At 43.4% G+C, this 15,054-nt stretch overlaps 1 protein-coding gene across 1 annotated transcript in view; it reads left to right on the top strand.

Moving 5' to 3' along the window:
• Positions 1 to 14,853, top strand: part of TNFSF11 (TNF superfamily member 11) — a 33,366-nt gene extending 18,513 nt beyond the window's left edge. The window contains exons 3-5 of the mRNA XM_036300800.1: positions 7,833 to 7,878; positions 7,959 to 8,057; positions 13,928 to 14,853. Coding sequence (XP_036156693.1) covers positions 7,833 to 7,878; positions 7,959 to 8,057; positions 13,928 to 14,349 — 567 coding nt within the window. The 3' untranslated portion in view covers positions 14,350 to 14,853. The remainder of the gene's footprint in view (positions 1 to 7,832; positions 7,879 to 7,958; positions 8,058 to 13,927) is intronic.
• The last annotated feature ends 201 nt before the right edge of the window (positions 14,854 to 15,054 follow it).

Below are 15,054 nucleotides of genomic sequence, written 5' to 3' on the forward strand. Positions count from 1 at the left end.
CCACATTGGGTCAAGCTCTTCACTGAGGATTTTGAGAGATGGTCGTGGGATGGCGGCAGCTGGTTCACTTAGGAGGTGAAGAGGTTAGGAGGTTAAAAGGGGGTACTTGGGTGGGAGGGAGGTAGAATGCACATTTAGAGACTGTCTTTGGGAGAATGTTTTGCATCAGTAATTTCTAGGAAGACAGAGTATTCAGGGATCAAGATGCAAAGTTACCAATTTTAGTGGAGATGGCTCTTACCTTCAGGATTGGAGGGCGGTGCTCTGTCTTCTCTCTCCTCTCCGCTGCTTCCTGCTGGGACGCTGGTGAGGAGCTGCCTCCCTCTGCCCAGTGCTCCCGTCCCCTCCTGTCCTGGGACCCTGCAGGGCTCTGCTCCGGGGACCCGGGCTGACCACAGCCTTGGCTAGACCGGTCATGATAGGCACCTAAGTCCCAGTCGTGTTCTGTCTTACTTTGCTTTGAGGTATTTTTTGAATGGTCCCCATTGGCTCTTCATATGGAACTGGGGGGTCTCTATCCAGGTGCAGATAGGATGTCCCCATGTTCTGTGGATTTGAAGGTCCTTGTGAGCTTTAGGGATGGAGGAAAGTCAGAGGCTGAGACAGCGATGCTAATCCTGTCTCTTCAGTTGCTGCACAGCACCTGGTGGGCATGTTCTCTGTGTCTTGTAAACCAAGAACGCCATGGAAATAAAGCCTTTACAATTAAACACGAGCTGCCTGAGGGAGCAGCTGTACATAAAATCTGCACAACCCCCAGGGCAGGGTGCTTGCAGGGAAAACTGACCGCAAGTAGTTCCGTGTGGCTGGCACCTTTGGTGTTGGTGTTCAGGGGTATCTTTAGGGCGGTGGGGCTTGGGGGCACAGGAGAATAGTGGGAGAGCCTGGAGCAGTAGTTGTGTGAGGCCTGTTAAACAAAACACCAAAATCAAAGAAAAAAATTAACTAGACACCAGCAGCGTGGCCGGGTGGGAGAGACACGGCATGCATCCTCTCGGGGTTTGCAAACATCTCTATCCACAGGTACAGGAGGGGAGAAAGATGTAAGCCCCCGAGAGCTGACATTAGCTGTAGGCAACGGGCGGCGGGAGAAGGTGAAGCGGGCAGCTCTGGGACAGGCAGAGCTCACCGGGAACGGTGCTCCCCGTGGATGGGCTGTGGGCAGCGGGGAGCCCGAGTGTGACAAGAAGCGGAGGCTCCTGGAGTTGGATGGTGCCTGGCTTAGCGATCTATGGAAATAGCCACCTGGACAGTAGCCCGAAGTTCCCACAGACAGATAGGAGTGTGAGCAGTCTTTTGTCTGAGCTGGTCCACAGCGATTAACAAAGCTAACCGTTCTGTCTCTTGTGCTCTCTGGCGCTGTCATTTTCACTTCCATCTCAGAATGCTCTCTCCTCTGGGCCTTCCACCTGGTAAGGAATGTGGGCTTGTTCTGGAAGCCCCTGGGCAGCCACTGGAGGGTTCTGAGAGAGAAGGAGCGCGCTCCTGTGTGGGACTCTCTCGGTGTGAGGAGAGCAGGCCGGGAGAGGCGGTGGAAGGCCTTCCTGCAATCCCAATGAGAAACGCTGGAAGCTCGAAGGAAGGCAGTGGTCCTCCCGCTGGAGAGGAGGGCATGGGTTTCTGAGCTATTTACAAGGGGGACGTCTGCAGGACTTCTTCGCAGGAATAGAAAACTGGCTACTCGTTTTCAGAAAGTAGCCATGTGTGGCATTCATGTGCTAACGTGGCTGACGAATACACTAATGTATCAGGCTGGAGAAGAATGACATGAAGGTTATCATTAAGATGTTAAAATAAATGCATTACATATGTTAACAAGTGTATGAACCCTGTGTTGTATCTGTCAGACGGGGTGTTACATCCTTGTTCAACCAGCCAGCTGTCCCTGCAGCTGCTGCTGGAGTTGTGGAGGGAGGCAGCCGCCTGAGACCCTGGCTACGAGCTGTTTCCAAAGTGGTTTCCAAAGCATCTGGTGTACAGATTCCTTCTTCTGTGCTCAGATCGCAGGTACCGCCCGGATCACACAATGCACATCCCGATGCACAGGGGGGATTTCCAGCCTGATAAACCCAGACTCCGGCAATTTCACCTTTTCAGGGAATCTTTACAGCTGGGGATGTCCTCAGTGGGAACTTACATCTATTTGTATTATTTTGTAAGACAAAAAACCCCCACTGCAGTCAAACAAACTTAAGCCCAATTTAATAGCATCACTCCTGAATTGGCATGTTACCGAAGTCTTGTTTGGGGCAGTCACCAGCCGAGTTTGCAGAGGCAGGCTTAGCTACCATTTGTGGAGAATGTTAAAATTCCCTGGAGCAAAATTCCCAAAACTGCTCAAAGGAGTTGAAAATACTCCTAGGTGTTTATGTTTATTCTTATCCAGTACAATCTCTCCTAAGTGGCCCAGACTTATTGAGTTTGAGCCAGTTCTGGGATGTGTCTCTCCTCCTATGTTTGGCAAAAGATCCTAAAACCTTTAAAAAGAGGAACATCAGCCTGGCTGGTCCCACAAGACTGCAGACATGGCCTGTACTCTTCATTTCCCCTGTCATACCGCTGGGAATTGTACTTCTTGGAGGTTGAGTTCAGGAGAAGTTGAAGCACAGCAGTGTTAGAGACCACAGTTACACAATCACCTCGATCCTTTGTGTACTTTCTTTCCTGGAGGCGACATTGTGAAATCCCAACATTTTTCTGTGAGTGAAATAAAAGTTGAGATTAAAAAAAAAAATCATTATCCTTTGTTTTCCTGTCTGCTCAAACATACTCTGACAGCAAAGATGACACGTGAATGCAGTCTAAGTAGGAAAATACCACAATGAGAAGATTTAAAAAAATGTTGTGAAATTTCCTCATTTCTATTGTTTTTAGACGTGGGAGTGGGGGCGGAGGGCAGTTTCAAATCTGTGAAGCCTGGCGTTGGCTCCCAGGCTTGTCAATTTGGACAGCGTCCACTAGGTGGCAGTGTGCTAGAAGATTTCTTTCATCCTTGACTTGGCAGAGATTTCCTTGGATGCTGACCAGTGGTTTAGTTTTCCCTTTTGTCCTGTTTTGAAGGGTGAAATGAAGCTATCACGATTTAGGCCCAAATTATGCTTATCTAAAATTACTTAAATTCTCTGAAAAGCCTACTTGTTACAGTGTGACCATAAATACGTTCATTCATTCATGTGAATTTTCTTAGCAACTTACAGGTATTGTCATGAGCACTTTATAGAACCCAGAGGGAATTCCTTTTGTCCCTTGCATGTAACAGATACTAAACACGCTGTATTCTGAGAAGGCAGATCTGTGGTCTTCCCGGGGAGCAGGACACTGGGTTCTCTTTAGTGGCTCTTAGCCAAGAGAAGAATGCAGGGCAGGCCTTCTGCCCAGCTTCCTCACCCTGGAGACTGCTTCTCGTTTCTGCTGGAAGCTGTTTTCTGGGAGGTGTGTCCAAGCTATCCACACTTCTCTGCAAATCTGTGGGCATTCTGATAGTGTAGACAACATATACTTGCATTGGATGTTTATCCAGAGGGCTTTTAAAAATTCATGTACAACTGGATTTAAAATAAGATAAAAATGCTTTCTAAAAAGATCTCTTGCATTTGAATAATTTGTTCAGAGGAGAGGAATTAGGATGTTCTTTGTAGTGTTTTTCCCAAATTAGATCAGAACTTTCTGAATTTAAAGTAACCAGAAACAATGCTTGAATGATAAGATTGGGGACTAAAGAACTCTGCAAATTTTAAAACATTCCAATTGATTTGACAGGCATAGAGGAACAATGTGGATGAAAATGAATGTAAATTCAAAGCTTAAAAAGTAAATGGAATTGTCAGAGTGAATTTGGATAGTACTTCAGAAGGAGTTCCTATGATCTTGAAAATGAAAAATATTAGTTAGGAGGGAATTTGAGAAAGATCCATGCTTGGGTGTACATAGCAAAGTATATGACTTGGGGAGAAATGGCTTCTGCTCTGTGCAGTGGACTTGGACAGGATGCCCCCTCATGCCCAGGACCTGCATGGCTTAGTTTGGGGAGTTCACCAGACAAGCCCTGAACATAGCTCAGCCACCTCTAAGCCCATTGTTTTCTGAAGCCCCTGGGAATTCTGAGGCCATATTTCCTGATGTGGAGGCTCCTTTTTGTCATATCCCCAGTCAAGCTGTGCCTCCTCTCTGAGTCATTACTTCAGGGAAGGAACCACCCTCTTGACATGTGTGGGGAAGGAAAAAAAAGACTTTTTCCCCTCTACCCTCCTCAGTTCTCCAGTTGGAGCCCTGTAACTTAGACTGACAAAAGACAGATGAGCAAGAGAAAAGCATGCAAATTTACATGTTTTATGTGACATGGGGAACTTCATAAGGAAATGAAGACCTGAAGAAATGGTTAGCCTGAATGCTTATACTAGGTTTGGTGAAGAGTGGAAGAGTGTGGGAAAATGTGAGAGGACAAAAGGGTGTGAGGGAAGGGCAGTAAACTGGGGGGGGGGGGGGGGGGGGCTTAGCAAGGCCTTCATTCTGGTTGTTCTCAGCATCCTTTGGGCTTAAAGATAAAGACGTTCCCTCCCTCCAGGTTTGGGGAGCATCTCTCACTTGAGGGTCTTATGACCTGCTTCAGGGAATAAGACGAAGGGCAGGTAGTCAGTCCTTCCTGCATCTGATGTTTCTCAGATTCCTTCAGCTTAAGGTATTCAGTATGCCAAGGTATCATTTTTTGGGGTAGTGTGTTCTGAAGCCCATCACTGGCCATTAATATCCGCCCCCCCCCCCCCCCCCCCGCCACCAGCTTTCAGGAGTATGTTTGATGACTATATCTTAAAAATGGGTATGGGCTTTTAGCTCTAAAAAAGAGTCACAAGGCCTGGATTCAAGTCCCAATTGTATAAGGTGGGTTCTTATTCTCTCTCTGCCTCCTAAAAAATGAGGTGAGTAATAGTTACCCAGCCTCTGAATCAAATATGATAATGTAAGGGAAAACATTTTGTTGGCTATGAATGTAAGAGATGATTTAATTTGTGGAATAGTTGGAATATATATAAATTGTGAGAGTATCATAAATCTATGACTAAATAGAGATGTCACCAAACAACTGTTCAAGGGAACCCTGAATTAGTAATAATGTTTCTCACTACCTGCTATATATTAGAATCACCTGCGGAGCTTTTTTTACAAACGACTAAGTCAGTATCTAATTGAGTTAGACTGGCTGGGCTTGGGGCCAGGGCACCCTAAAGGTATAGGCTTAGAAGAATGTTGTTTGTGGTTGTTATCTACACAGACAAAGAACAATAATCTTAGGGTGCAAAAAGATGGGAGGGGGTGAAGGTACAAGAATAGACATTGAGAACACACTTTTTTTGTAGAATGAGGTTATAGACACATCATGTACCCCCTTTTCACATGGAAACTTCCCTGTAGCGTTTCAGAGAGAAATTGCAATCCCTGGATACCCACAACAGATATAACATGAAAGCAGCATTGCCTTATGAGCCTTCAGCTAGAATTTTAATTCATCCTTGGTTATGACACAGTTTCTTACTTTTTTTTTATAGCACACATTGCAGGTGCTTCTGAACGGTGCTGGTTATTGAATTTTCTTTTAACAGAACAAATCTGTGACAGCTCTGACCTAGAAACCACTGATGAAATGGGCAGGAGAAGTTCATTCCCAGGTGGGAGAGAACAAATTTTCCCAGCCAACTAATCAGTGACTGGGGCCTGGTGCTTCTTTAGCCTCCATCTCAAGCTTGGAGAAAATCTCAGATTGCCCGTCTCTGGTGTCTTTTGGGGGGTGAGAGGGATTGCTGTTCTCAAATTGAGGCCCCAGGCTGGCAGCACCAGCTCACCTACTAGAAATGCAAATTCTCAGGCCCCACCCCAGACCTGGATCAGAGACTCTGTTTTAACATGACCTCTGAGAGACTGTGATGGATGCTCAAGTCCGCAAACCACTGAGCTCCCACAAAGGCTCTTTCCATGTTTTTCTCAACAATAAGTTGTACTTCTCAGTAGAAAAGCCTGAAACAGGAATTTGCAGACCGTACTTGGCATTGCTTCCTCCTCTGCTCCTCCTTCCCTTTGATGATGAGGCACAGCAGGGCTACAGGGAAAATGAGGGGTAGACAATTTTAAATTACTCTGTCATCAGGTTTCCTATTCCAGTGTTTTAAGAGATAGTAATCAGGTAAATATATATTGTATATATATAAATGTATAAAGATATATTGTATTAAAAATATATACCCATTATAAAAGTACAAGGATATATATTCATACACACACACACACACACACACACATAAGATGCATTGTGCATATATAACATCTTTGCTGTAAATGCAGCAGAGACCAAATCAGGAAATTCTATGTCAGGGTAGAGCTGGAAATCCAAAGGCAATGCTAAGAAATGGGAGATAGGTCATCAGGGGAAAGAAATAAAACTTGGATGGAGTAGGGAGAAAAGCAATGCCTGGTAAGGGTCTCTGCCTTGTACAACTCAAAAGGGGCTACGATTTGCCTAGAATTGCCTGCAGCTGTGCAGTGCAGTGCCCTGTGTCAAATCAAGGACAGAAGGTGGCCTTGGATACACCCCTAAAGTTTCTTTCCATAAGTCAGTCACACTGTGATTTCTTCAGGACTTTAGAACAGGTAACTGAAGGTTGCTGGGCTGTCTCCTCTAAGGGCCTTTAAAAATTGAATAGATTCTCATCTCTTGTGGGGGTCCTAAAGGTAAAGAAAAGAATCAGTGTTGTCTTATCTCTAGAACACTCCCAACTGCTAACAGTTGAAGTTGTGTTGTTGGGTCTATGTATCTATCATCTGTTTATCATCTTTCTCAAAGCGATTCTCTCCAGACACTCAAAGAACTTAAGCTTCATGGCCCATCCTATAACCATCATGGAGGGGGATGCTTAGCATGCATGGTCATTCCAACAGCAGAAATCAGGAATCTCTCCAGAGCAGTTCTGGTGCTTACACTCAGCTACGTGCCTACATGCATTACCTCAGTGGCTCTTCACAATTGCCTTGTGATAGAGTTGCTATTAATATCCTCAGTGTAATAGGCAGCTGATGCAACTGAGCACGGATTTGAACTGAGGTCAAAGCCCAAGGTTTTATTCACTCCACCTATTTTATGGTAGCTAAGGTCTTGATTTGGGCGAGACGGAGTTTCCTGTTGGGTCCTTCATTCGCAGGGCTCGCAGTGAGATATTCAATTACCCACACTCTTTATGGACTTGTGCTCTTTCCTTTTTCGAATCATGCTTCTAAGCCTCTGTTTGCAGCATTATGTAAGTTAATTATTGGTACTCCAAAAACTCTTAGACTTCCAAGTAGTACTTTAAACATTGTGACTTTTTAAAATAAAATACTAACCACTGGTAGCTAGGCATCATTCTGTTTCCTGTAGTGTTATGACAGAAATTCACTAATGAAATAGACGTAAAAAGAACCTCCTTAAAATTTAAGACTGTTCTGTATTCTGTGGTAATTGTTATTTTCCTAGTTAAACTTCATCCCCATCTGTGTAACTGTTACAAATTTTTAATTATGTTCAATTATTTTATGTTTTGTAATTTACATTGTCTTTTATTTCTTCTTATTGTCCAAAGTATTTTGTTAGATAGTAAGCATGCAGTCTGCTTTTTAAGCACTTCAACATAATTTTTTGGAGTGTACTCCCCTTGATAGCTACCTAGAATAACAAGGAATTTTACTCCCTGTGTACTTCTGGCATATTTTAAAGGAAAGAGAATTCATTTATGGTATGTCCAATAGTCCTAAATTCTTACTGCTTTACCGAAAGAATGTGTAAATAAGACTCTTTCTTTTTATTTCAGGAATTACAGCATATTGTTAGATCTCAACACATCAGAGCAGAAAAACGTAAGTTTGGATCTGTATGAATACTTGAAATTCCATAAGGTCACTTGTCTTTGGGCTAACATGGTTTCTCTTATATCCAGCTACGGTGGAAGGTTCATGGTTAGATCTGGCCAGGAGGAGCAAGCCTGATACTCAACCTTATGCTCATCTCACTATTAATGCCACTGACATCCCATCAGGTAAGTTTCATTTGCATCCAGCTTGAAAAATATTTCAAGAGTCATTTATCAGCCCATTTGAATACTCAAACCTATTATTAACCTTATTACCAACTTTTTGAGAGCTCTTAACTTCTAGATCAGAAGAAAGACACTTAGTCTTCAATTGGTGATCCACACTGTGGAAACAGTGATTGGCAAGCATGTCAGAATGGATATTATTACTATATTAATTTTCAGATTATTGAGTGGTTTATTTTAAATTAGAGGCCCAGTTCATTAAATTCATACATGGGGGTAGGGGGTCCCCCAGCCTGGCCTGCATCCTCTCGCAATCCGGGACCCCTCAGCGGAAGTCGGGCCTAAACTGGTAGCCGGACATCCCTCTCGCAATCCGGGACCCCTCAGCGGAAGTCGGGCCTAAACTGGTAGCCGGACATCCCTCTCGCAATCCGGGATGCTGCATGCACCAGTGACCATACTTTTCATACAGGTGAAAGGCATCTTGGTGTTGTAAGGGAAGCTACATATTTTTGCCCTGATTATAAAAAGTAGTACATAACCTGATCCTTCTGAGGCAGTAGTACCATGTTCCCCATCTTATGGGTGGAAAAACTGAAGCAGAGAGAAGTTAAGTAATTGGCTTTGTCACACAGTTATAAGAGTCAGAATCAGGGCTGATCACAAAATGTGCAAGCCAGCATCCATACATATCATTGCTGCATCATTCTCTTTTTTTCAGTGTTAGACTAGTCTTATCAGGTTTTAATTTTGAAATCTAAGAGACTGTTCCCAATATATAGGGTAGGGTCCCTAAGCCTGGCTGGCGATCAGGGCCATCTGTGGGGTGACTGGTGGGCGGGGCGATCGGGTGGGTGGTGCCCTGCTGGCACCCACTTTGGCTGACGGCCTGGTGCCGCCCTATCCTCCCCCCCCCCCCCCCCCCGCCACCTCCAGTCGCCTCCCTCTGGGAGGAGGTGCAGACGCTCAATGCAGGAGCTGCCCCCGGTGGTCAGTGCACGTCATAGCGACTGGTCGTTCTGCAGGTCATTCTGCCTTTGGGTCGATTTGCATATTAGGGTTTTATTATCTAGGATGATTGCCAATTAAGATTGCATAACTGGGAAGGACAATCCCTTATTATGCTCATCTATATTTACCCAAGCTAAAATTGACACATCCCCAGTGCTTACCTGTGAGGTACATGAATTTATCCAGTAGTCATATACTCAGCCATTTCCTGCAGAATTCCAGCTAGATGCTTGACAGAGTGATAGTTAAGAGGCAGTAGCCCTCTTTGAAATGAAACATACTTCTCCTTCTTTAGCAGGTTATCACTTTCTTGAGGGGGGGAGGAATTTAACTCAATAAACTGGAGACTTGGTTATCTTTTGGAAATGAGGAAAGCCAAAACTCTGGGCCTACATCAACCTGAATGCCCAGCTACTTCATCATAGAATCCCCACTGCTTACTCCATCTTGGGATATTCGAGCACCAAAATATTACAAGGAACATTATGATCGAGTGACAATTGAACATTATTGTTGTTTTTATTATTATGTCATTTATTCAACATGCTATGTGTTAGGCATTTCACTCCGAATTCCTGTCTCTCGTCGTTACTACAACCCTACAAGGTAGTGATTATTTCAGATTAGCAGACAAGGAAGCTGAGGCCTCACACAGTTACCTGCTCAAGGTCACGGTGGCGGCAGGATTAGAAGTTGAATTCCACTCTAGTTGACTCCCAAGTTTATGCTCTTCACAGGATAGGTTGTTATCTAAGTACCTTGTTGCCAATTGGATTAGTCACAGGGAGAGAAATTCATGTTCCTCTTTTTTTGTAAGATATAGATTTTATAGGCAGGGGCTCTAATGTCTGACTGCCTGGGTTCCTGGCCCCACTGTACTGTTTACTGGCTGTGTGACTTTGTGCAGATTATTGGCATAATCTGTGCCTCAGCTTCTTCACTGGGATGGTGGTAGTATCTACCTCATGGGGAGCTATGAATACTTAATGAGGAATGCAGTAACATTCCTTTGTGGAAGCTGACATTTAATAAGTACCCAGTGAACACAATTTGTTATTGTTATTTGAGTTTAATTAAATAATTATACATATTCCACTTTGTTGTAAAAATGATTTAAGGCAGATATTTCTTAGAGTTAAAAAAAATTCAGGTTTTAGTAAACAATTTTGAAGCCACTATCATCATAACATGAGCCACGGAGGGATTTTTCCTGACTGCAGACATAGGAAGTGAGAAACCAACTCTTTAGATTTTAGATGATTTTCCTAAACTATCTATCCTGTCCCAGATACTTGCTTCATAAACAAATTTTCTTTCTGTGTGTGTATGTGTGCCTTACGGTGTAGCTACACCAACTTTCTGAGTGTAAAACTGTTTTGCATGTTAGCAAAGGCAATCAAATTAATACTTGATGTATCAGCTGTGTGTGCTATGGATGTACTCTGCATTTATCTCTTCAGTTCATTTCAAAGAGCATGTGAAAAAATATTGCATTAAACTGTGCCAGACTCTGTTTGCCAAGAACAAGCATGCTGCAGTTTCAAAGCTCTCTCTCCAGGCACCTAGAATCAAATCATTGCCAAAAAACAAGGCAAAATTTCTGGTTACTTTCCAATGGCTATTAAATTTGAGACTGAGTGATATGAATTAGTGTATGCTTCTGTTTAAGAAGATAGAATTTGCTCCTCTGGCTGGGCCAATAAGCTCTTGAGTCCATCTATCTCCCAGTTTTGGCCAGTGCTAGATGCTTCACAGGAAGATGGCTTTAATTTTTCAAGTTCATTTTGGGCCTCTGCTTCATACTTATTTACACATAAGAAAAATCAGAACCTGCCTTATATTGACTGTTAGCTTATGCATTGGCAAAGCTTCTTGAATAAAATACATTGGGAAGTATTTTGTGAGGCCAGAATATGTGGATTTCTTTAGGGCTAAATATCTGTAGCTTTCTTTTCTCCAACATCTAACAGCAGTGACCATAGAGACTGGGGAGGGAGCTGGGATAAGAGGCCATCAGCATGCTTCATTAAGGATGGAAACCCAGATCTGCTAGGAGAGGCCTTCACCCTGATCACAGAGTAATCTCATCCTGCTTCCCACTATTGTCTGTTCAGGAGTCCTTTCTCCTCAGTTTACTGTGTGTATTCCGTCCTCTGCTCGGACAGTTCCCCTTAAGGACGGTACCCTCCCTTTCCTCAGCCCACCTCTCTTTGATCCAAGTCCTCCTGTCCTCTGGCTCCCTTGTGTCCTCACTGGGCTGAGCTCTCCTGCTGCCACCGATTTCTGAGCTTTCACTGTCAATTGCTTTAACTGAACTTCAACCATGTGCTATGTGACATGCAGAAATGAAAATGTCCTGTTTTTTGTTGTGTATGCCCATTTCTCATTTTCTCCACTACTTGTGTGGTTAGTGCCTTGAAGGTACACTGCTTTATATAATTCTCAATTGTGGACAGAGGGAATGCCCATAAAAAGCACAATGGTCATTTATTGAGTGACTGATCAACTAAATTGATCAGTGAATGAATGAATAAGTGGATAAAAACAGAGCTATGTTTTGTAGGAAATGACTCACCTCCCACCTGGTTTTAACTAATAGTGGGAGTGGTATGTAGTCAAGGGTCCTGTGTTCTCCCCTCTCTAATTCATATTCCTTCCTTGCCTTCCCAAGCCATGTCTCCGAGCCTTTGGTTTAACACCAGCTGCTCTACCCCATTGAGAGGGTAGACTTTACCTTTGTCTTTCTGCTCCTCTCTAACAGCAATCACAGGAGATAAATTATAAGACAAATAATTGATTGTATAAGTATCGAATTCAGGAGTAGTGTAGGAAGGAAGGATACGCAATATTTTGAGATGGGAAACGTCTTGAATTTTCTTAGCTTTGTCAATGGGTCGTGTAGCTTTGTATCAGTCTGGTGGAATTACTTGCTAGTTTTTATGAGGATACGGTGAATAGTCTTGTAGTCTCCTCTTGACTCACTGGGGACCATGGGATGACGTTTACATCTAGGATGTTTTAACCTAGGATGACCTGAGGCAGGACCTCCAATGAAAAAGGACTTGTGCTGTGGTGGGTCTTGGAGGGAGCTGTGCCTGTAAGGTCTTGTAAGGCTTGTTCTAATGCCCTCCTGTGATAAAATGTGGATTTCAGTAAATATATTGTCCCGGGACAGAAGGATTGGAGCCATTGGCTTTCACTCCACAGGCCAAAGATGAGTTGCTTCACTGTAGCTTGGCCTCTGTGCATTGCCCAACAACACCCCCTCCCCCCGCGTTTGCTCCACCACCCGGCTGGTTTTTGGAACCGTCTGCTATTGAGGGCTCCAGACCATATTCCAGGCTGCCTAGTGGTCCTACAGAAACAGTAGAGAATTCTCTCTGTTGTGGCTTTCTAGAGAAAGCTGCAGGTACTCAAGGCTCCACAGGATTCAGACTGGGAAGATAGTCGGTATGGGTTTATGATTCTGCAAGAATCTCCCAAGGAGTCACTGTAACCAGAGGGGTTGACAGCTCTGATGGATCTGTGGAATCTACTTTAAGCCTAAGTCCCATCGTGGCCTGATGTTTTTGTGGGTGGCAGGCAGCAGTGGACCTCTCCATAGTTTCCTTGGCTGTAGAGGCTAATCCCAACCCCAGTCTTAGACTCCTCAGCTCTGTTCTGCCTTGTTGAAATCTTAACAGATGATAGTCCTCATTTAGCATAAGTATTTACAAGGTTTCTGGAGGAAAAATGTATTTTTGGATTTCCCACAGTATAGCAACTTTTCCCCCACTAGTTGATACCTACTTGAATAATAAGTGTCCACATAAGCACAAATGATTGATTAATTGGGTTTATCATAGAGGTATTGACAATTTTTAGAGACCTAATAAGATACATTAAATCCCTAAAATGTTAAAAGCATTGGACACACTGCTGATTTAGAAGATTCTTTAGAAACTTTTACTGCTCCAGAACGGTAGCATGGGGATAGCTGTCACCACATTTCAGGGGGAGAAGGGACTAACAAAGAATTCTGGTCAACCAGGAGGTTTTGTGATACTTTGGTCACCAAATGTCACCCCAATAAATTTCATAAAAAATAAAACCACAAAACAAACAAAGGATCCTGTGAAGTTGTGAAGCTGGGGAGTGCAATGCCAGGAGTAGTTCTTTTGTGAACTTCTCTGGGAGCAACTTTTCCATTATGTGAGACTGGGAGGTACTTGGACTGTTGGAGGAGGGGGAAATTGGCGGTGATAATAGAGTTTTAGGAGTTTGACCTTTTGGTCAAAGTTACTGTGACCCAAACTTTCATCTCCTTCTACATACTGTTTTCCATGCGTTAAAAGAGAAGATAGAATCCTGCAAAGTATGAAAGTTATCTGTACTTATTTCAGCTTCCTCTCTATTGCCTTTAGCTCATTCTCTTTCTTCACCATTGAATGACTTCCTGCTTCTGTTGGCTGCATCTTATTTCTCCTTTGTGTTCTCAGGCTCAGTAATAACTCAACAAAGTCACTCTCCATCACTCTGGGGGACCATCTCTCCTTCTTGTGTATTCCCATAGCAGTTAGCTGCACCTCTCCTGTCAGGGTTCATGACTTGCTTCTTGAACATGTACTATACTTAACCCTGAGGGAAGGAAAAATGAGTTTTTGTCTTTGGACCCTCTCAGGTGCCTAGCAGAGAGCACTAAGTACATCTTAATGCATTTCTCCCCTTTTAGAAGATCAATTCTGAAAAGTTATTCTCCTGTTGAAACAATGACTGTTATGCCATGTATTTTTTTTAAATTTGTTAACCTCATAGAATTGTGAGGATGTCTTTGTCATTGAAGGGGTGAATTTTAAATCACGTGCCTCTTCCCTCCTTAGGTTCCCACAAAGTGAGTCTGTCCTCCTGGTACCATGACCGAGGTTGGGCCAAGATCTCCAACATGACTTTCAGCAATGGAAAACTAATAGTCAACCAAGATGGCTTTTATTACCTGTATGCCAACATTTGCTTTCGCCATCATGAGACTTCGGGAGACCTCGATACGGAGTATCTTCAGCTGATGGTCTATGTCACTAAAACCAGTATCAAAATACCAAGTTCTCATACCCTGATGAAAGGAGGAAGCACTAAATACTGGTCAGGGAACTCTGAATTCCATTTTTACTCCATAAATGTTGGAGGATTTTTTAAATTACGGTCTGGGGAGGAAATAAGCATCGAAGTGTCCAACCCTTCACTACTAGATCCAGATCAAGATGCCACGTACTTTGGGGCTTTTAAAGTTCGGGATATAGATTGACCCCCATTTTGCGGAGCATATTGTGCATTTCCTAGGATGTATGGGAACTTATCTTTTAAACAAGCCAAGAAAGATGTACATAGGTGTGTGAGACTACTAAGAGGTATGACCTACGTGGTATAAGAAGACTCTATCCAGCTTTTGACTCTGTAGAGAGCATGTGTATTTATAGCCAAAGGAAGATGTTAGACTCAAGGTGTGTTACAGTCTGAAGGCTTTCTTACACAATGGTTTTAAATTTTGTAATGAATTCCTAGAATTAAACCAGATTGGAGCAATTACGGTTGCCTTTATGGAAAACTGCAATTGGGCCACAGGAGGGGTTAATTCTCTGGATCTAGCCCTTTTTTATGTGCCACTATGCAGCTGAAGTAGAGAGGGTGTTATCTAACTGCAAAGGGATGATCATCTAAAGCAGCGGTTCTCAACCTGTGGGTCGCGACCCCTTTGGCGGTCAAACAACCCTTTCACAAGGGTCACCTAAGACCATCCTGCATATCAGATATTTACATTACAATTCCTAACAGTAGCAATATTACAGCTATGAAGTAGCAATGAAAATAATTTTATGGTTGGGTCACAACACGAGGAACTGTATTTAAAGGGCCAGAAGGTTGAGAACCACTGATAAAGGGTTACGTTCTTTTGAATTGTTACATCATGCTGGAACCTGCAAACAAATACTTTTTTCTAACAAGGAGAGAA

The sequence above is a fragment of the Myotis myotis genome, unplaced genomic scaffold (assembly GCF_014108235.1).
Source record: "Myotis myotis isolate mMyoMyo1 unplaced genomic scaffold, mMyoMyo1.p scaffold_m19_p_3, whole genome shotgun sequence".
NCBI classification, from domain to species: Eukaryota; Metazoa; Chordata; class Mammalia; order Chiroptera; family Vespertilionidae; genus Myotis; species Myotis myotis.